We start from the raw sequence: 20,495 nt of genomic DNA, 5'->3' as shown, positions 1-20,495 counted from the left end.
GGTTGCCTGTCTGCAACAAAGTCTCGACAAACCCCAGAAACAATCATGACGAGTTTCATTGAATGATGAAGGCCAGTAAAAGCAATCTTGTTGCGAAATTTCAATAAAAACGAGGCAGCGCTTAGCACAAGATCTTTTAATGTTGTCAGGGCAGAAGCACAGGTCACTGTACTGCAAGGCTTGGTCGGCACTTGCTACGTGCGCAAAAGACCATTCTACGTGGAGTAGTGCTGTTTGCACTTCAGATGTGGTTGGCTGTGGCTCCTGCACATGTTCACTGATACTGTTGCTGTCCTTTGGCAGTACCAAAAGCACTAACCGTGCCTAAAATCTTAGTTTAAGTATGGTTGGTAAAATCGGAACAACCAGTTCTATTTGTAGTTTCATCACTAGCAATCTGATGAAGTAATAATTCGAGTTCAAAATGAAAAAAACTAACTGCACTCAAATAAAAGAATTCTCATCTGCTATTGCATATCCATATTTTCCTGGTCATGCCTGCAACAAGCATTAGCACTTCAAGCATTTTCCTCATAAATTTATTTGTATGTATACCTGTATACATGTACATACAATATATATCTGTCTGTATAGTTCTCAGTCAGATCTCAGTATCTTTTTTTTTTTTTTCGTTTTTGGGGGTTCTGCAAGACTTCAACATATTGCCAAAAGTAAAACAAAAGAGCAATGATGTAATACTGCAGGTGTAACCCTCCTCAATAAAACTTAAAAAGATGTCTGCATAATTAACATACAATCACAATTCACAGTGCATTGATGATAAAAACAACCTTGTCTAGCAGCAAAGCGAATGCGCTTGTTAGTAATACACGAATGGGAATGGGGGAGCCAGTGAATGAATAAACACAAAATGCTATATATATCACAAAGTCCTCGCTGGGAATTTAGTCTACAGCTGGGAACTTGTCAACACCTCACCAGCTGAGGAGTGAGAGGGAACATGGGGGGTAACAATGAAAAACATTTCAGCGACGATGCCATGTAGAATAGCACGAAACAAACTAGCACCTTAAGAACACAAGCCAAGACATTAGTACTTTTCTTATCGCGCATGAAGCATGCGCGTATGTGTGTTGTGTGTGTGTGTGTACGTTATTACAGGTTTCATGTGCATCGCCATGTGCTCACAATAAAAAAAAAAAGGGAATCGAAAGTGCATCTATCCGCAAGTGTGTGATACTTCTTGTACTGTATGTTACAGCTTCCAGACTACGCGTTCGTACTGTGATCAACTGCACGCAGGATGTTAGCGTGCTTGCCCCACAAGAAACAATGCGAGCATTCAAATAACAATTGCAGAAGCAAATATGCTGCAGACATTGGGAGTCTTTTTTTTTTCTTCCATCAGCCATGTAATTAAGTGGTGTAGGCACGTCAAGCATCAGCATACTTGCTAGAAATTGCTTAATGTAAAGAAGCAAAGCAAAGAATTCACAGCCTAGATATTATATATGTACGAACTTGTGCAACGGAACATGAGCTATGCAAATAATTTACTAAAAGGAATAACAGGGAAGGGGCAAGATTTCTGCTACTGTGGGGTTAAAATACTTCTGGCCTCTCTCTGTACACGGGTCCCGCCATCAGACGGTGAAACAGGTGACCTCCAGTTTGCAAGGAGCGGCGACTACTGTGGCTCTTGTGCCACGGCTTGAGCTAAGCGCACAGTTACCGCTTTATTTTGTGCATTCACAGCTCTAAACTGAACAAGTCGCGCAAGCAGCTCAATGAAACAAAGCATGCTTTTTCTACTTCAGACGTCCAAGGCAGACAAGGGTGATAACAGCAACAGCAAAGAATCATATTGTCATGACACGCAATTTACACTCCCATTAGAAGCTGCGCAAATGAAAATACAGTTTGCAAACTTCAGTTACGGCTGCTGTCACGCAAGTTTACTTATGGATAACTTTTGGCTGCTGTGGTCTAAGGAGTTGTGATACACAGTCAAACGAAGCGGATTGAAGTGCCTAATGTGTTTTGGTAGCCACTTTTGCACTTACATTTCTTCAAGGACCATTCAAAAAGTAGGCAAGCCAATATGATAAACAAAAATAAAAAGTTACATGTGCACTGCAATACATTCCTCTAGACAAATATGGGGAGATCAACTAAAAAAAAAAGATAACAATGAGCTTGACAGTACAATATCACTGCTGCAATGTTGGTGAGCTCAAAGTGATTTCACAACAGAAAGGTTACCTGTTAAGTGGTCAACAATATTCTGGCCTAACAAAAATATGCCATGTGCAACATGTGGTATCCATGCAGCTTCCACACTTAGGCTTGTTCTCAATAAGCAACCGGTGTCACAACCCCCCCCCCCCCCCCCCCAACCTTTCACCATGACAGGCAATTGGCAGAGACCTCAAATATTCAACCTGTGTTTGCCTGACAACCTCCGATATGCAACATTTGTACTTTCTATACAATGTAGTTCTCCAAACTCGAGACACAGAGGGTGGTTGGTAATGAGCCTGGTTGGACAGCCTGAGCATTAAGAAAGGTCTTTCCTACAAGAGTGAATCCTGAACAATCTTCTGTGCTTGCTGAAATGTACAGAGGTCTACTACCATACTCTTTGAATGGTCCCTTCGAAAGCAAAGCGCTGTGTAAGAGGCATGCAAGAAAGCCACAATTTGGAGAGCTAAAAGGAGACGAATTTAACAATCGAATGGCACAATGATGCACCAACCCCCTTGGTGAGTCATGTTTGCAAGCATCTTCTACTCGCGTTCAAGGGTGTGGGGCAGGTGCTTGTACACTTCACACATCCATTTGTGTTGCATTCGTAAATTCTATGTACACTGTGTTGCAACCCGTGCAGTGCTTAAAGCAATGCCTTGCATGACATCTCTGCACCGTCAATACGGCACCTCTTCCAGACCCCTATGAAACCGCCCACAACAAACTCAGAATGTGGTAGGAGAGTAACAGTGAGTTGGACAATGTAAAACACGAAAGTGCAACAACTGTGCGAAGCACGCTTGTTTTGAATAGCAGCGCTAGAAAGAATGAATTCTGTAAAATCAATGTATAGTAACAAAAAAAAAAAAAAAAAGAGGATATTCATGAAGGGTGCTGCCTGCCCTCTTCTACTAGAGACATATAGGCATCATTCACCAAATTAATTCATTTAACGACATATGCCAGATATGCAAAAGCAAAGTTTCAGCAACACTACACCTCTGTCATGGCTTTCCTCAAGGGCAGAAAGTGAGTGCCCGACTTGCCAGCTGCCGAAACCACCTTACAAGAAACAATAATAAAGATTATCCACACATTCCAGAATGTCACCATCAGCCTTAAAAAAGGGCATGTCAGTATATCTTATGTGCAGAGAGGACCTTGTGTTTTGTAAGCTCAGTTCGTTTTATAAGCAATTTCTATCTTTGATTCTAAAGTTTTGCTTGAATAATTACAAAAACTGCACAGTCACGGTTTCTTGGTGCTTTCTGTAATTTATAGTCGAGCTTCCTTCCACAGTATGCCTGACACAAACAGCCACACAGATCATGGTTCGTAAAGGTGCAGACAGTATCCGTGCACTTAAAGCATTGCAACTGAAGCCGCAGTACAAATATACGTCTAACCTCTATGTTGAAACATGACAGCTGTGCTGTGTTGCATCGCCTTTTTGCACAGCAGGCTATGCAGGGAAGCAGCTAACAATTTTACAGACTGGCCCGTTCACAACTGTTTCGGTCCTGTTATTGTCACACGAGAAGTGGGCATGGAAAAAAAGAAGGCAGGCAAAGGATGACACATTACAGGTTAAAGTGGATGAAAGGGGAGAGAGTGACTGGTAGACAAGAGAGCGGTAATATGATACAAAAGGATGCACAAAGAAACAGAGAGAGACTTAGAGCTGCGGTCACTGCTCTTCTCTCTGTGCCATGGTGACTTTGCAGTGGGTGACGGCTCACTCGGTGTATCATGCAACACCACCCCCACCCAGCGTCAGTGTTCTTGCTGCACACGCGCACATTCACACACCACTGTCATTCACGGTGAACGCCCTCGGTCGATTGGAAAAAGAAAAATGCCTCCTGCATTATGGCTCCGTATGCATATAACCTCTTCTCTCTCACTCTGCGATGGAGGATCCACGGGTCGAACTTTTCTTCCTTCATGAAAGCCACTTTTTCCACGAACAAGAGAAATTAACTGGAAAAGAAATAAGTTCCCCTTCGCCCGTGTTTAGGGGCATCGTCCAATGGCTGCCGTTCTCTCACAGCTTCTCTTTTGCTGCTACCCAGGCTGACGATCCTCCATTAATGTCGATCACATGCTTGACCTTCTTGTAGATCTCCTCGGGCGTGTCCCCTTGAATTATCGCTGACAGAAATATGACAAAAAAATATGAGCTGTCGATTTCTTGCATACATATCTCTGGATAATGCACATTGTGCAAATTATGCCCAAGCAAAAGACAGATGAGGACGTACCTGTCTATGGAAATACACTGTGAATAAGTAGAACTATACTTATTACTGTGACAATTCTTCAGCAGAAAATTGCAAATATGCGGGCATGTAGGCAAATTTCTAAATTAAAGTTATGAAGTGTTACGTGCAAAAACCATGATATGATAATCAGGCACGCTCTAGTGGGGGACTCCGGATTAATTTTTACCACCTGGGGTTCCTTAATGTGCCTCCAATGCATGATACACTAGTCTTTTTGCATTTCACCCCCACAGAAATGCAGCCACTGCAGCACTACGCCATAGCCACTACACCACCACGGCGGTAGTCAAAGGCAACTTTCTGTGAATTTAGCTGTTAAAAGGTTATATTGCACTTACAATGTGCAACAAAATGCCTCATTCCTGCCTTAGAAGGACCTGCATTTGTTGCCAAGAAGTGCAATAGCATAATACTAGTACAAATATGAATTGAAATGACACAACTTTACAAGGTTGTATAACTAGCAGCACATCTATGTTACCGCTATGAGTAATGACAAAAATAGAAAGGTAGAATAAGGAGTTTGGAAAAGTGAACAAGTGCGGTATGCTTTGTACTGCCATATGTAGATTTATGATTCATATATGGCTGTGATCAATACTGGCCATGCAAGACATGGCTCGTTTTTGTTAATTATAAGCTAAAGCTGCATAATTTCAACTACTAGTTCTAATTGCAACCACTCCCATTGTGATGAGTTTGGGCCTTGAGGGTACTACAGTCGAACCCGGATATATCAAACCCACATACAGTTAAACCTGGATATAACGAAATTGACAAATTCCCGAAAAACTTTGTTATAAAGAGGATTTCGTTATATGCAGGTTCGGCACGAAAATTCGAAAAAGAAACGCTTACCGTATTTACTCGATTGTAACGCGCCTTCGATTGTAACGCGCACCCGTTTTCCGTTTTCGTCGAAGCACTCATCCTTGGAATGTCACACCAGGTACCAGATGCGTGGACGCATGTCGTTTCGCACAAGCGCGAGGCATCGGAAACGAAGAGCGAGCGTCACAATGGCGTTGTATAGTGTTACACTAGAACCCCTCTGTCACGTTCCCGGGGGCTGCGTTTTCCCGGCTGTTACGTCGTTTTCGGCCGGTCCCGGCACAGCTCCCATAAAACCCAATGCATTGGTAACCCTGCTGTTGCGTCGCAACTGTGGGACCGTTCCCACATCATACGTTGCGAACTGCCACCCCGCGCCGGCCCGAGCAGCCATTTTGACTTTTCATGTCGTTTGGCTTGGTGGCTTGACGATGGCATTGGCCGCCCAAAGTGCCGGGGGCGACAACTATGACATATTTTCGGTTTCCGCCAGCAAAAGTATGACCCTTGAGATCCGTATTTGCTATCTAAAGATGGTGTCTATGACGCGTTGTTGGTTTTGGCTCATAGATGTTCCGTATAAAGTCCAAGGGCGATAACGCAGTCGCCGCGTGCCGTATGTGCGAGTGAAAATGTGCGAGGGGAGCCGACGACCGCGTTTAAATCTCGCGTGCGCAAGAAAGAAAAGCAGGGAGGCAGTGCGCTTTCTTCCGTTGCGCTCGAGGCACCGGCGAGGGAGCAAGGGGGAAGGGATAGCGGGCGGCGTTGTACTGTACTCTGGCATCAACTGCGTACTGCGCCGCCCGTTGTACTGTACTCTGGCATTAACTGCGTACTGCGCGGCGGCACGCGGTCCCGCGGGCCGTATCTTGAAAGCGATCTGTGTTGGGGCAGAGCCTAGGCAGTGTAGATGCATCGGCGGCTGGTAGTTTGTGCGTGCTGCGTGTTCTCGGCACTCAGTTTGCATTGAAGCAATAAACAGCACGAAGGTCACTTCGCTCGCTTCTGCAGCGGCGCTTCTACATGCCGCCAGCGTTTGACAGCAAGTGTGATGTGTCACAGCGTCTGCCAGTGCGTCGGCAACATCAACTGGAAAAGGAGAGTGCCGGCTTGGCGGGCTAGGCCAGCTGCAGCAAGCGGCAGGATCAGGTTTGAATGAAGGGAGGGGGAAAGTCACGCCCGCGGCGGCACGATCGCCGGGTCGAGGGATGCAGGCCCGCCTCGCACACGCTTGCATGCACGTACACTTGTGCTCGTTTCGCATTCTGTCACGGCGGAGAAGGTGCTTCTGGTTGCTGCTCACCCAAGAATTACAAAATCTGGGGCGAAATCTCTAGGTTGTCGGCGGGGAAAATTCGTTATATCGAGGGGGTCTCCCGCTGCCACTTCGTTACGTAGAGGTCTCAAATACATGTGCTTCTATGGAGTAATGGCGGGGAATAGAAAAACTTCGTTATATCCAGGAATTCGTTATATGGAGGCTCGTTATAAGCAGGTTTAACTGTATAACGAATTATTGTGTATAACAAACAGCAGTAAAATCTCCTTTAAATATTGCGTAAAAAAGTTTTATTTTCTTTTATTGAATTACCTATATATATAGAACTTTCTTGTGAATCCCTTCAGATTCGACATATCCGGGTTCGAATGTACACATGAAATGAAAGGTCCACACAGCAAAAATCATTTAAGCAAGGAGCACAACAAAAACATACCTGTGAAATATTCAGCAAACTCCTGCTCAAGCTTTGCTGCTCGCTCAAAAGTTTTTCGTGCCTGTTCCTCTGTTATCCTTTTGTTCATTTCCCTGGAAAAAAATAAAAGACAACGTCAAACATCACTTTAGCTTTGTGATATTCTGGTTAAATTATGTTCAAACAATTTTTTTTCTTTCATTTATGGACCTCTAATTTCTAGGAATCTGCCTAGAGATGAGTAAATAAGGTAGCTCAAATATTTGTGAACTATAGTTAGAGTATGAAGCTGATAAGACATTGTTGTAACTCAGTAGTCTTCATTTTGTTGCAGCTGACAGTTAAGAGACTTTCTCTCTTCTGACTTCTAAGTGCAGCTCACGTGAATTTAGACATGTGCATGTTGCCCAGCCTAAACAGCAGTCAATCAAGACCTTCTGTCCTTGATATATAAAACTATTATGCGCCAATTTTGCTGAAAATGTTTGTACAGCAATTAAAAAGCCTAGTTTTGCTTGCAATTGATTACACTTGAGACAACTCAGTGAATTGATTTTAAGTTCACATAACACACCACAATCATCAACATCATAAGCCTATTTTTATGTCCACTGCAGGATGAAAGCCTCTCCCAGCGATCTTCAATTACCCCTGTCTCGCGATAGCCGATTCCATGCTGCGCCTGCAAATGATACACTATAATAAACCTACCTAATGCAATGATTGATAGTGTGAGCATTCCAACTCTAACACAGTCAAATTAGGCTCAGCCCCTTGCTTGACAGCTTGTTAATTTTTCTCAGCAGTTTACTTGAGACATATTCCATTAGGGTGAATTTAAGCACCCATTTAAATCCAAATTCAAGTGAACCCTGCTGCTAGGACAGTGTGCTAAGAATCTTTATGGTTATCACCAATGTAAATTTTTTTTTTCTGGAATACAGTAGTCTAAAGTTGGGGCAAGAGAATCGTGGAGGGGTCAATTTGACATTTATGCGTCTTCCTTAACCCCGAATAGAGCTATGGGACATAATCGCTTTTCAAACTGGTTTTTATTGTCTGCTGGTATGCTACGAATGTGAAAGGCATGTATTTTTTTTTTTTAAACACCCTGGTTAGACGCCAAAAGCTGCATATCCATGTACATGGAAGAAGTAACCATCTCATGTTTGCTGTGGTAAAAATTGCATTTCACACCCTCAATGCAGAGATGACAATGAAGCTAGGTGTACTACATTGCCATGCTGCATCCTGCATTTTCACGCATTCTCGAGAAATTAGAAAAACACACTTCAAGGTTGCTTTCCGCGGTCTGTGACAACACAGAGGCCTAAATCAATTTATTGTCAATTTTCTCGAAAGTGGATTGACAAGAATATACGTAAACCACTCTGTAGAGTTCCACATGCACCTCGAGAAAGGGTGAAGGCTATATGTACAAGGGGTGTTAGGAGCATGGCAACTAAGAAAATACAGTTGCTGACTGATTTTTCAGACAGTGAGGAAACTACAGAAATGCCCGAATAATTGGGCAGACCGAAAGGAGTTTCAAGGAAAAATATAATTAACCCCATTTTTTGTTCAAAACACAAAACTCGTTTACGAATTTTTGTACAGGGTTGTTGCTTGGAATAAATAGTATCTCCTTGCAATTTCTTGATAGTTGAGGTTATCGGGGTACATTGTGTTCCCCCAATGTATATTGTGCAGCCCAAAATGGATTGCATATCATTGAGCAATGCCTTAAAGTGCAGATGTCACATGTGACCTCTGTTATGATAGCAGCTTAGGCTGTGTTGTGTGAATTCAGCTTGTAGCTTTCTGCCCACGTGCGAGTTTATACCCTTACAGCCAGTAAGCTCAATGACAAACTTCATATGTGCTCGCAGTAGCTGCTGGCTGGTTGCCTGCTGTGGACCCAAATGATGGTTCAATGGCCATCAGTCCAGTTCGTGTGCATGCTCACTGATGGTACAAATACCCAGTGTTAAAAATATTAGTGGTGAGCTTCCAGTGAGGGTTAGCCATCCATCATCATGCAGGCTGGCAGCAAATTTGCATCATGGCCAAACTGAATAGACTGCTAGAGCTAACCAATGCTGGGAGTCAGTGACGGAAAGTTATTGGCTGAGGCTCGGTCAATAAAGACCTCTTTAAATTGGCTCAACAGCACTTGGAACAGTGAGAAATCATTATGTCACAAACTGAACGGCAGTAATTTCGTTCAAACCTACCGAATGGTGGCTGGAAGATTGAGTGGGACACCACGTAAGAAATTGTGAGTGCTGTAGCATATTTTCATGAATAGCTCGTGAAGCAGTGGGGAAGCATGAATAATAAAGCAGGGCAGAAAAATTGGCTAGTGAGTGTAATTATGTTCAACACGAATCTATCTAAAGCAGCAAACTTACATTATTGACTCGACTGACTTTGGCTTGATGAAGATGGCGATGGGTTCGAGGCCAGCCACTTGAAGCCTTTTGATTGCATTACCACTTACGTCCAGAATGCAATGTTTTCCCTAAGAGAACACAGAAAAAAGAATGAAACCAGAAAGCTTGCCATAAAGCATATCTTGTGGTTTAAACACAAACGCAAGCACCACATCGATATAAGAGGTCAGCTGTGCCAACAGGCTATGTAATTATAGAAGGCAAACAAAGGAAAATAAAATGGCTTAAATAAACACTGGTTCACAGGAACGACACAATAAAAAAATGCTTTGAGGCTGCAGTACAAGTTTCGTTTTAAATCACCTGCAGCAGATAGAGGCACGTGTTGCAATTACGAAACTGCAGCTAGCTAGTCAGTATTGAAGGCTTGCTCATTTATCAGAAATCTCGACACACGCACCAGTTTCAAGATACTATACGTCCTTAAAATGTGTTATGCCTACTACAGTGCCTACACTGTAGTAGGCATAACACATGGTGTTATGCATAACGCATGGTGTAGGCACCCCATATTACCTTCCCAAAATGACATCATTATTCACAGTAGGTCAGAATCATGTGGAACACAGCTGGCACATTTCAGGGGTTTGAGAGCTTTAGGCTAGTGCTAGTCTACATATCCTAATTAAATGGACATGCTTCAACTACTGACTGACTTCAATCTCGCAATTGCAACAGATGCTGTAAAATAATTAGGCCTTAAATACTTCTTTTGCATATTTTTGTTATTTATAAAAGTACACATAGTTAGCCATGATACAGGTAATGTTTGCCTAAAACAAAAGGCGATATTTAAAAAAGTCCGCAAGGCCAGAAAAGTGAGTGCAACATCAAGTACACACTTTCACCCGAGACTTACAGTTCGCAGCCTGCAAATTTAAGAGGCGACACAATTGCACTAATGGTGGTGCTTCTGCAGCGCTTCACAGGCTAATATACACCTGCCCAAGCAGTGCTGTGCATTGTGCTGAAGGTTGCTGAAATTATTCCTTATATTTCATTTTGATGTTCTCAATCATAAGTTCTTGGGCAATGGGAGTGTCGTCCATAATACACTGAAAGCTATTTGTATCATCGCTAAACATTCACAAGTTTTGGGCTTCAGCAAAAATCTTTAATGCAAATGTTTCACCTCCAGCTTCCAAGTTCTCTGCAGAGAAAGTGAAGTGCAAATAATTTCATGTTTAATCTTATTGCTCCACATTTATGGTCTTAATTTATTCATTAAGAAAAAGAAAATTACACGTATGCATGGCTTACCTTTTCTATTCATGCCAAATTAAAAAACAGAAAGCTTGTTCTTAAGAAGAGGCTCTCCTTCAAAACAAAGGTAAGTTTTAATATACATTCCTGTCCAAGTAAATAGTAAGAGGAAAGTAAACTACAAAGAATTTGCAAAATGCAGAAAGAACTGCTGCCTGAACAAGTAGCTTGTCCTTGGTGACATAAGCATGAACTGGTAGGTTGAGCACAGCTTGGGCTTAGGAGTTAATGGGTAACAATATGCATAGCATACACACCTTCTCAGCCACTTCCCGAACAGAGGCAACGCTGGTGCCGTAGAGGTTGTCATTGTACTGGCCAGCCTCGATGAAGAGGTGGTTCTGGATGTCTCGTTCCATCTGTTCCCTTGAGGCCACAAAGTGGTAATCACGTCCATCCACCTCGTAGTCACGCTTTGGTCGGGTTGTGTCTGCAAACATGGCACATCCAAAGCACATCTGTACACCTGCTAATGACACAGCTCGAAAGCAGGCTACCCAAGCAGTACCCCTACAGGCCATGGCATTCCCAAGGGTGCAGTAGAAGGAACGAAATTTGAAGCCATAAAAGCCTAGAAGTGTTCACTCAAAACATTTCCTGGTTGCTCACTATTAATTTGTTAGCTCATCATTGTATTGCGCTTAGTGTTACATTGAGGAAAGTCCTTAAAGAACGGACAAAAAAAAGAACAAGATATCACCAGCCCTTCCCCTGTTGAGAAAATGAAGTTAAGCGAAGCTTGTGGCACAGTGACACTGTCGCAGGCATTCTACTTCATTTGCCCTTAACTCAGGGTCGGTGGCTCTTCGCTAATGTTTTGGTCTCAACATTGCGCTCCCGCAACTCAGGGTCCGCGGCTCTTGCGGTTCGCGACGGCAAGCTTTGCTTCCTCCCATTTTCTCGACAGGAGAAGGGCTGGTGATTTTGTCTCTTTGGGTTACACGTGTGACAAGGGTAGTTCAAGGGCACGTTACAGGTCCCCAAGCCCACAGGGGTATGTGCCATTGAGCTTGGACCATTTCTGCACTGTCACCAGGATCGGCCCACTTTTCAGTGTCACACCACCACCACCACCCTTGTGAGCCTGTAAAGCTTCGCTTATAAGTGGATGTACGTGGTGCAACGTACGTCCACTTTTTGTTCTTTTTTTTTTGGTCCGTTCTTTAAGGTCTTTCATCAGTTTAACACTAAACTCAATACAATCATGAACGACCACCAACTAGCCCCATTCATTGCTTTACTAAACTTGTTAGCATTTAGCTGCTGATTTCTTGGTCTTGGCACAAGTCAGGTGTTCAAAAAAGTGAGTGCAAATAAGGCCTTGTGTTGTGAAGTAAAAGTGAAGCTTTCATTAGCTCTTCACACTACTTTCCGTGAATGGCTGTATGTCTAAGAACTGAGCCGATCCTAGAGACAGTGTAATAAAAGGTGGCTGGGTGGGCTTACGAGTCTTACACCCTTTAAGTGGGTTTTATCAGAACTTTGACAGGCCTTTGCACAACTTTTCACATGAACAGAGAATAAAAAGCTCGTGCTATACTGAACTTGAGGAAAGATATACGTACGTGGAACACAGGAGCCAAATTTTTCAGGGTACTCGGATATCAAGTCATCGTTGATTCTGTCTTTTAAGGGTCCCAGGATTATTATGGGCCGCGTGTAGGAAACTGGCAAAACAAACAATTACAGATAGTCTTAGTCATCACAAAAAGAAAAATGACAAAGAAATAAAGAGAAAATAGGTGACGAGGGCACCACAGTTGAATCATGTGAGTGAACCCAAAAATACAGTGTCTTGAATAACAATGTCAAAAGATGACAAAGAGCATAAATTAGTCAAAAGTTGATTATGCAATATTCAGCAATGTATAATTGCTAAGTCAGCAATGTACAATTGCTCAGCAAAATGGCCCATAAAATAAATGAAGAGGGATCCACAAATGAAATGATCTTGCATTACCAGCAAAAGCTCAACAATAGTCTGCAGCTCTGCAGCCTTACATGCATTGTTGCCAATTAGAAATAAGAACACCGGCTAGTCGAGATTTGAAAAAGCTAACGTCGCGATACTAGCATCTAAAATCCATTAAAAAAAAGCCTTAACTGCAGACAATTAGAATCCCACTCACAACAGGTCTTATTGCATCTACATAGACAAAAAGTTACACTGGGCGAAAAATTCAGTTTTTTTAGTCCACAATGACATAAAATATATAAATTGTCAGTATTAATAAGCAATTTTTTGTGTGAATGTGAAGTGCACAAACGTATTGCAAAATGAAATTAAACGAAATGCTTCCTTGAACTACAATCACTGGCTGGAAATCAGGTTGAACTACCTGGTAGTGATTATAATTACAGAAAAATGTCCAACGTTTGATCTTGGTATGGTCGTGCACCTTCTGTGTGTATTCATTTGCTGGCATGGCTGGGTCTCGGGTCGGTGCCATCACTGACCCCATAGACCTCAATCGTGCCGATTTTGTAAACAACGTGCTCAGACAGCATGCAACTGAAGTAGCATTTATAATTTCTTCAGAGACTAGGCCGCACTGTAAAGGTGACATTTGTCATCTTATTGAAGGTTCTATTGTTTACCTTAGATTTAATCACATTCAGCTGGCTGAAAACACGTTCAACATCCAGGTTTGACCACAGATGCACCAGTACTGATAAAGTGAAATTATCCAACTGAATTTCTTTGTGTATTTCACCGGAGCCACTTCATGAGGCATAATCCCCTAAGGCGTGTCTGTGAAAATGGCGAAGAGTGAAATTGGTATGCCTTTGACGTGTTCTATGTCTTCTTGGTGGTTGTGCCCTTGTGCTACATGTCATTAAGTAAGCACCAACTTGCCCAGAAACATGTCCTGCTACAAAGGGGTTGTTGTTTTGCCAAGCAAGGAAATCAAAATGAAAGGTATTTCTTTACTCACTTTCTTGTTGTACCACTGCCTCGTAGGACAGAACAGGCTCATCGATTCCTCCTGCAGATGATGAGAAAATAACAGAAGAGGAAGCATGCTTAGCATTAACAATATTCATCAAGAGACTAAAATTGCACAGGCACCCTTTATGTGTCTCTCAATAACAGCTTAAATGTGACTGCTCTAGCAGGCAGGGGCCTCCTGTACAAACCAAGTGATACCATAAAGTTATTTGAGGATGTGCCCAAAGACAAGGCTATATGCTTACGGTGATGTTTACCGAGGCTGAAACAATAAAAGCAACAAATGAGATTTGCAGATGTTTTGCATAACAGGTCAGACAAAGATGTAACCCCAATTTAATCAGAGCAGGTTGACGAAGGGCTGGATTCCTTTTCATTACCAAATAAAACAGCATCTTTATAAATTCCATGTTTTTGTTCCTCTGAATGAACCATTTTCCGAGCTGTTCCAAGTTTTAACCTTGCTACTGATGCATGCCTCGCATGAACCAAAATGGAAGATACAGCAGCGAGAACCTGAATGTGGCAAATCAGTTCTGCAGAAAGTTCCCCTTCTACCTTGTGGAAGGGGAACTGTTATCCACCCAAACAGTCGCACAAGGCTACAAGGAAACACACAGGTTTTTCAGAAAGAAAGGTTTGCAGTTGAAGAAAAAAGTTGTCGCAGTTTCACCCGAAAGGCGAAGCAACAATTGCGATAGCAAATTTGTAGAGAGCTATATGGAGTAATGATAGTAACTTTATCAGCTGTATAAACTTGGACATGCAGCAGCACCGGCAACACGCCGTCGGCGTTTTGCCCGCGTTCGCACAAAACGCGTGCGGTGTTGGTGACTGTTGCCGGAGCTTCTGGGAGCGGCTCGGAGCTTTTCGACGACATCAGAACGGGACACTCGTCGAGCAGCGTCGGAAGTCTTTACCACCTTCTCGCCTCACAACGTTTTTATATAAATAGGCACTTGGTGTTGCAGCTAAACGTCACCTCCCTTCCCTCCTGTATCCGTGTCTCACGAGTTTGCAAAGGTTATGAGTCACAGAAGCAAAACTGCAGTCAACTTCAGCGGAAGCCAGACTGCAGACAAGCGTGAAGTAGACAAACAGCCAAAGTGCAAAACCACGCTTACTACAAAAAACAAGTGCAATCACTACAGGCTCGAGTAATAAGAAACATAAAGCTAGCTTTTTACATGCAGAAATGTCTGGTACTTACTTGTGCTGCTCGCCTCGCTATCACTTGCGTAGGATGTGTTTGCTGTGTCTGTGAGTTGAAACGTAGCAGTGTGAGCACAGCATGCACACAACACCTCAAAAGCAGTCAAATCAATATCATGGTTAGATTTCCTATACCACTCCAACATAAAAAGCAGCATTGCACAAGCAACAGAGAGAATTGCAGAATCATGGATTTTGAAAAAGCTCAAACAGAATAAACGTCAACCGCTCGATTGCAAAACCTCGAACAACTGAAGAACCCCATGCCAGGCTCTTTCAAGAATTTGTTATACATTGGTAGTTACAAAATGCCAGTCAGTAAGTGTTCTACCATAATAATTTTTCATAAAGGCTTAGTAATAGCGGAGACAAGCAAATGAAATGTTGCAAGGTGGTGGTACGAGGAGATGAGCTACCGTCCCCACAGCAGAGACTCTCCCACTGCTTTGAATAGCATCCGCAAGCAATTTTCCTCCCTTGCCTTCTCCCACATTGTAACCGAGAGCCTACATCATGATTACCTCATAAGCTCTGCCTACATTTTATTTTTCTTCCTTGCTTTTTTTTTTCCTGCATAGCATATTTCACGTGGCAATTTCGTCCTTTGTGTTTTCAGGGAATACCTGTATTGTTTGCACTGCTGCTGTGTATTTGTGCACTTGCAGGTAGTAGTACGTGTGACATAGTAGGCGAGAGTTGCTAAATCATCTTTGCTGGCAAAGAGCCTGGTTGTCCTGTGAATGAGTCTGCACAGAATTTCACAACAATTTTCAGCTGCCTTCATGATGTATGTACGCATAATATTTTGCAGACATAATCATCATTATGTGATCTATCAATCAGGATTGTTTCGTTGCAGTGCCGTCACCTGGTGAGGGGCTCTTCGAGAATTACATGCCGAAGTACCCAATAAACAGCTACGATGAGAAATGCAGCACATAAATCCATGTGCAATGACAAAGAAAAGAACCTAATCTCTTGATATAATATAAAGAAGTGCTAAAATTTGGCATTTTCCTTGAAAATTCCAAGACATTTAAGTAGTCGGGGAGCTGCAATGCTCTACCAGAAATAAATTCGCTCCTATGCACAAAAAACATATGAAAACAGTCGTACACAGCTGACCATGTTAGCTAGAGTTGAGCACATTACATTAACACAGAAAGCATGCAATGTTAACTAAATTAAATTTGTAGCAGCAAAACATTGAAGCATACTAAAGTGTCAGATGTACTGCTACATACAAAGCTAGGTGAACAAGCAGTGTTCACAGAACAACAATACATTAGAGCGCTAGTAGCATGAACAGGCAAACAACATTTGGCTTGTTCCCTTACCTTTGGTTGGGGACCCCTCCCCTGGAAAACAGAGTGGAATAAAAATACAACATGTAAAATATGCACTGACAGCATTCTAGGAGCATGTAATGGGCTCAGTGAATCTGCTTGATGTATGAACATAACGTACGAAAAATAAAATGCAAGTAAGTTGAATATAAACATTTGGTAAGCAAAAAACAAGAAACAAGGGAATGCGTGAACTACTGTACAAAAGAAAAGTAACCCAAGCTTTACGCTTCAGTCTATAAGCATGCTTCCCAAGATACACAAGTGATGCAACAAAGAGAAATGGTGACAGCTCTAACAGGGAAAAAAAACTAAACTCACTTTCAACATCACTGCCGTCTTCCGTGCTGTTGTCTTTGCTTTTCATAAAGGGGAACTTCCTTGAAAATGAGAAATTCTTCTTTTTCCTTTCTAGCGTGCCCTGCAAAATACCAATGGTGCAAAGTTTTTTTTTTTTTTTTTTTCAGCAAAACATGACTGTTGAAGGCAGCAGAAGATTCAGAAGTTGCCCCACAGGCTGCCAGTGAGGGACCATTTGAGCACAGTACTCGAATACTTGCCTTGCCATCACTATAACTGCTCTTTCCTTGAAACTTGACCGACTTAAGCCTTGCACGTTCTCTCCTCTCCACTCTGCAAATGGAAACAAAAAGTGAGATTTAAAACGTGCACTGTGAGAAGTAATCACTAGAGCAAAGTACACTGATATAATCAAGAATATGCAAGTAGTGCAGAGTATTTAATGGCAACTTCTATAACCGAATCACTTTTCCTTTCGCTCCTGTGGATCTGCTACGCAAGCTTGTGATGTGTTTGTTAGTTACACTAAATATTTTGCTGTGACATGAAGACGTTTTGTTACCTATTCAATTTACTGTGAGCTTCAATACTTCTGTTGCCATTTTTAACTGTTTCATATGGCATTATCTTCTCCGTAAAGCAGCACACAGACATAAAAATTTTTTACTGCTAGGAAATTGACATGCATTGCTCTAATATAATCCTTTCCCATGTGTCTATGTTGGCTGCATAGCAAAGCTCCACATCTCAAAGTAAAAAAAAAAAAAAAAAATGTTTGCCCGTAGGCTCACTTTTATATATATATTATATATAGAAAAATGAGAAGCACAACTCTGTGGTTATCTTAGGTTTATTTACCCAACAGTTTCGGTCCACCGACTGAAACTATTGGGTAAATAAACCTAAGATAACCATGAAGTTGTGCTTCTCATTTTTCTAAATATGCTTGGCCGATTGAAAGATCCAATTACTACTTATATATATATATATATATCAAAAGGTAAAAGTGAGTGCTGTAGGCATACTGACACAGCCACAGCAGGCTTTACTCGGACTGCAAGGGAGGTAAGACTATAGCCTGTCTGTGAATGTTTCGTGGGGCTGCGGAGCTTTCCAGGGTAGCCAACTTAACAAAATGTAGTAAACATACATCATAATTTTTGCAACATGTAAACAGTATTCAATAAAGCCAGACAGCTTAAAAAAAGGCTAAAACAGCCTCACAATGTAATTTCGTATGACATCATGACATCAGTAAAGCCAGCGCAATTACGCTTCAACATCAAATACTTAAATAACCTCCATTTCCCCCCCCCCCCCCCCAAAAAAAAAAGCATAGTAACTTGCGTTGTTAATCACGTCGCATTTTAATAAAAGGAGCCTGGGATAAATGTCAAGCTCCAGTAACAATCGTGTTTCGCATGTTCAATCATGATGACCACCATCATTTTTTTAAAATTCTGCCTCTCTGATGGAGAACAATGCGCCTACACGCTCATTGCTGCGAAAATCAACAGGCAAACTTTGCCTTCAACTGTGGCTTCACGGCAATGTAGCACGCATTGCCGTGAAGCAGCATGTGAAGGTAAAAAAAAAAAAAAAAAAGGCGAAAGCTCGCACAAGGCCGCGCAAAGCTCAAGACACAGCGAAGCTGGCCGATTGATTGCGTCTCTTGGTTGTAGCTAGGTTATCTCTTTCTTTCTTTCTCCATTTCTATTTCTCTCTCCTCTCTCTTTCTCTCTCATTTTCTCTTTCTCTATCCCAAAGGAAGTTGTTGCAATCGTCAGTACAATGCAACCACGTGGTTCCCATAAGTGCACGATTTATGGGAGCCATATGCGTGGTTGTAACAATAAGCGTGGGTGTATAGCGCAGTGGTTATGACGCTCGTCTTCGGACTGTGGGTAGCCGGATTCGAATCCTGCCTTGCCAAGAACGTTCATTTTGTTTTATTTACTTAGTTATTTCTCTCGGGCGGCGAGCGCAGACGCGCCAGGATGACGTCACGGCGCTTGCGCAGTAGCGCGCAGCTGGCGGGAGCTCGGCGGAGCGTCTGTGTGGCGTCGCCTGGTTGCCATGGCTACGGCGCGGTAATTTCGTGCCACACGCACAAATTACGGCTGGCTTTAACTGCGGAAGAAGAGGACGACGCTCGAGCCGATGCTGATGATGATGACCTCGTGGCACACGCACAAGTTACGGCTGGCTTAAACTGCGGAAGAAGACGACGCTCGAGCCAATGCTGACGATGATAATTTCGTGGCACACGCACAAATTACGGCTAAACAACTTCGCTGTTAAAACAGCATAAAACCCGCAACCTTTATCGGTGCGGATTATACGTGTGAAAATAAGCCGCATGCAGCTGGTATGCTTTACACCACCGCAATAACGCAGTTTACGTGGTATTTAATTACGCAGCGTGCAACTTCCTACAAGCTGAGGTATTACAGAATACTGAGTAACGGCGTCTACGATGTTTCGAACCTCCTACAGTAGCGAATAGTTATTCAGCAGTACCGACACTAGCGTTTTGGTAGCGCCCAATGAAACGAAAGCAAGCACGTCCTTCAGAGGAGCAGCACTTTCAAGACATGTGGTGGCAAGTCACTTGTGGCATGACATACATGACAGATTATACCGCACAAGACCTGGCAGCTCGTGTGCGAGCAGAGAATGACATTTGGAGACAGCAAAGAGTGCCAGTATAGCTGGAACAGAATTGTTCACTGTCCGCGTGTCACTGCACGTTTGTTTCCGTTCTAAAATATCTTGCGATAAGCGCACAGCACAGTGAGATATATTCATGAGAACTTCTTGCTCAGTAAGCTACAAACTTAACGTAAGCCATACAAACACGATGGTAGGCTGAATATATGTAGCAGCTGCAACGCAATTGAAAAAAAAAACCTACCTAAATATACTATCAGCGGAAGTAATTATCGCTGCAAAAATTAAATTTCCCAGAAATATGATCTAGAAACTGTGCTGGTATGCTCCTCTGGCAGGAAAACAGAAGTCATACACATGTCTAACTCTCTTGTCATAGCAAGTCAGTTAAGCCTCATGAAACAAGTGGCTACTCTAATTTTTAGTGTAAAAAATAATAATAAAGGTGTTCTTGACGCACCTGCGTTTGCTGGGAATGATGCCGATGAAGTCTTCATGGCCATCTGGGAGAATCTTGCGCGCTTGCCACCACTCGTCGTCGCTTGCGTTGATGACGTGCAAGATGTCACCGAAACGGAACGGCAGACCTCGGCTGGGGAGCCCACTGTCGCGAGATGGCTCGTAGTCGAAGAGGGCTCTGCGTCAGACAACAGGCCCGTACGAATGACGTGCTGATGCGCTCGAACAGCGAAAGAAGAGAAAATTCATAGACGAAAGTTCTGCGGGAATTCCACTTGCCTTCTTTATGGCTTACATTGAGTATATTAACATGCGCGAGCATCCTACGTCAAGTTGGTATATCGACAGGTCCAAAAGCGACGACACCAGCCATGAAAAGCCGCTTGATCCATTTCAAGCTACGTTACAAAATTGAACAGAACAACAGTGGGTGATGCGCGATATGCAACATCCGCAAGTGCGCTTCTCCGCACATCTCGCCGGACCTAAACAAGATGGCGGAACTCGTCGAGTCAAGGATCCCAAGTAAGGTGCCAGCATGCGTACTGAAGCCACCATCCCTACCGCCCTCTGCTCCTCGCATCATCCAAGCTTTCGAAACGCGTCTCTGAGCTTCAAAAGTGCTACTAACGGGAGCGCGGACATCTAGTTTAGAGCAGCAAAGATTCGCGGGAAAGCTTGCTTACTGAATTTTACATATCGCCTATTCGTGACAATTACTATTTATTGAATGCCCGACTACAGGAGTAGGAATACAAAGGAGACTGTAAATTCCGTCGATGCACTTCCAATATAGAGGGTGTTTCAGCAAACACTTTCAAATTTTT

The 20,495-nt window shown here is 42.8% G+C and overlaps 1 protein-coding gene across 4 annotated transcripts in view; it reads right to left on the bottom strand.

Moving 5' to 3' along the window:
- Nucleotides 1-521: 521 nt before the first annotated feature.
- Nucleotides 522-20,495, bottom strand: part of LOC119442109 (disks large homolog 1) — a 673,008-nt gene continuing 653,034 nt past the window's right edge. For all 4 annotated transcript variants that reach the window (XM_037706855.2, XM_049661898.1, XM_049661900.1 and 1 more), the window contains 11 exons: nucleotides 19,670-19,846; nucleotides 16,800-16,872; nucleotides 16,561-16,660; nucleotides 16,231-16,251; nucleotides 14,892-14,939; nucleotides 13,668-13,718; nucleotides 12,297-12,398; nucleotides 10,989-11,161; nucleotides 9,427-9,536; nucleotides 7,037-7,128; nucleotides 522-4,359 (listed from right to left, as the gene is read on the bottom strand). In XM_037706855.2, coding sequence (XP_037562783.1) covers nucleotides 4,253-4,359; nucleotides 7,037-7,128; nucleotides 9,427-9,536; nucleotides 10,989-11,161; nucleotides 12,297-12,398; nucleotides 13,668-13,718; nucleotides 14,892-14,939; nucleotides 16,231-16,251; nucleotides 16,561-16,660; nucleotides 16,800-16,872; nucleotides 19,670-19,846 — 1,054 coding nt within the window. In that variant the 3' untranslated portion in view covers nucleotides 522-4,252. The remainder of the gene's footprint in view (nucleotides 4,360-7,036; nucleotides 7,129-9,426; nucleotides 9,537-10,988; nucleotides 11,162-12,296; nucleotides 12,399-13,667; nucleotides 13,719-14,891; nucleotides 14,940-16,230; nucleotides 16,252-16,560; nucleotides 16,661-16,799; nucleotides 16,873-19,669; nucleotides 19,847-20,495) is intronic.

This window comes from Dermacentor silvarum, chromosome 2 (assembly GCF_013339745.2).
Source record: "Dermacentor silvarum isolate Dsil-2018 chromosome 2, BIME_Dsil_1.4, whole genome shotgun sequence".
Taxonomy (NCBI): domain Eukaryota; kingdom Metazoa; phylum Arthropoda; class Arachnida; order Ixodida; family Ixodidae; genus Dermacentor; species Dermacentor silvarum.
The sequence above is the reverse complement of the archived record's forward strand: the minus strand, read 5'-3'. Positions and strand labels throughout refer to the sequence as shown.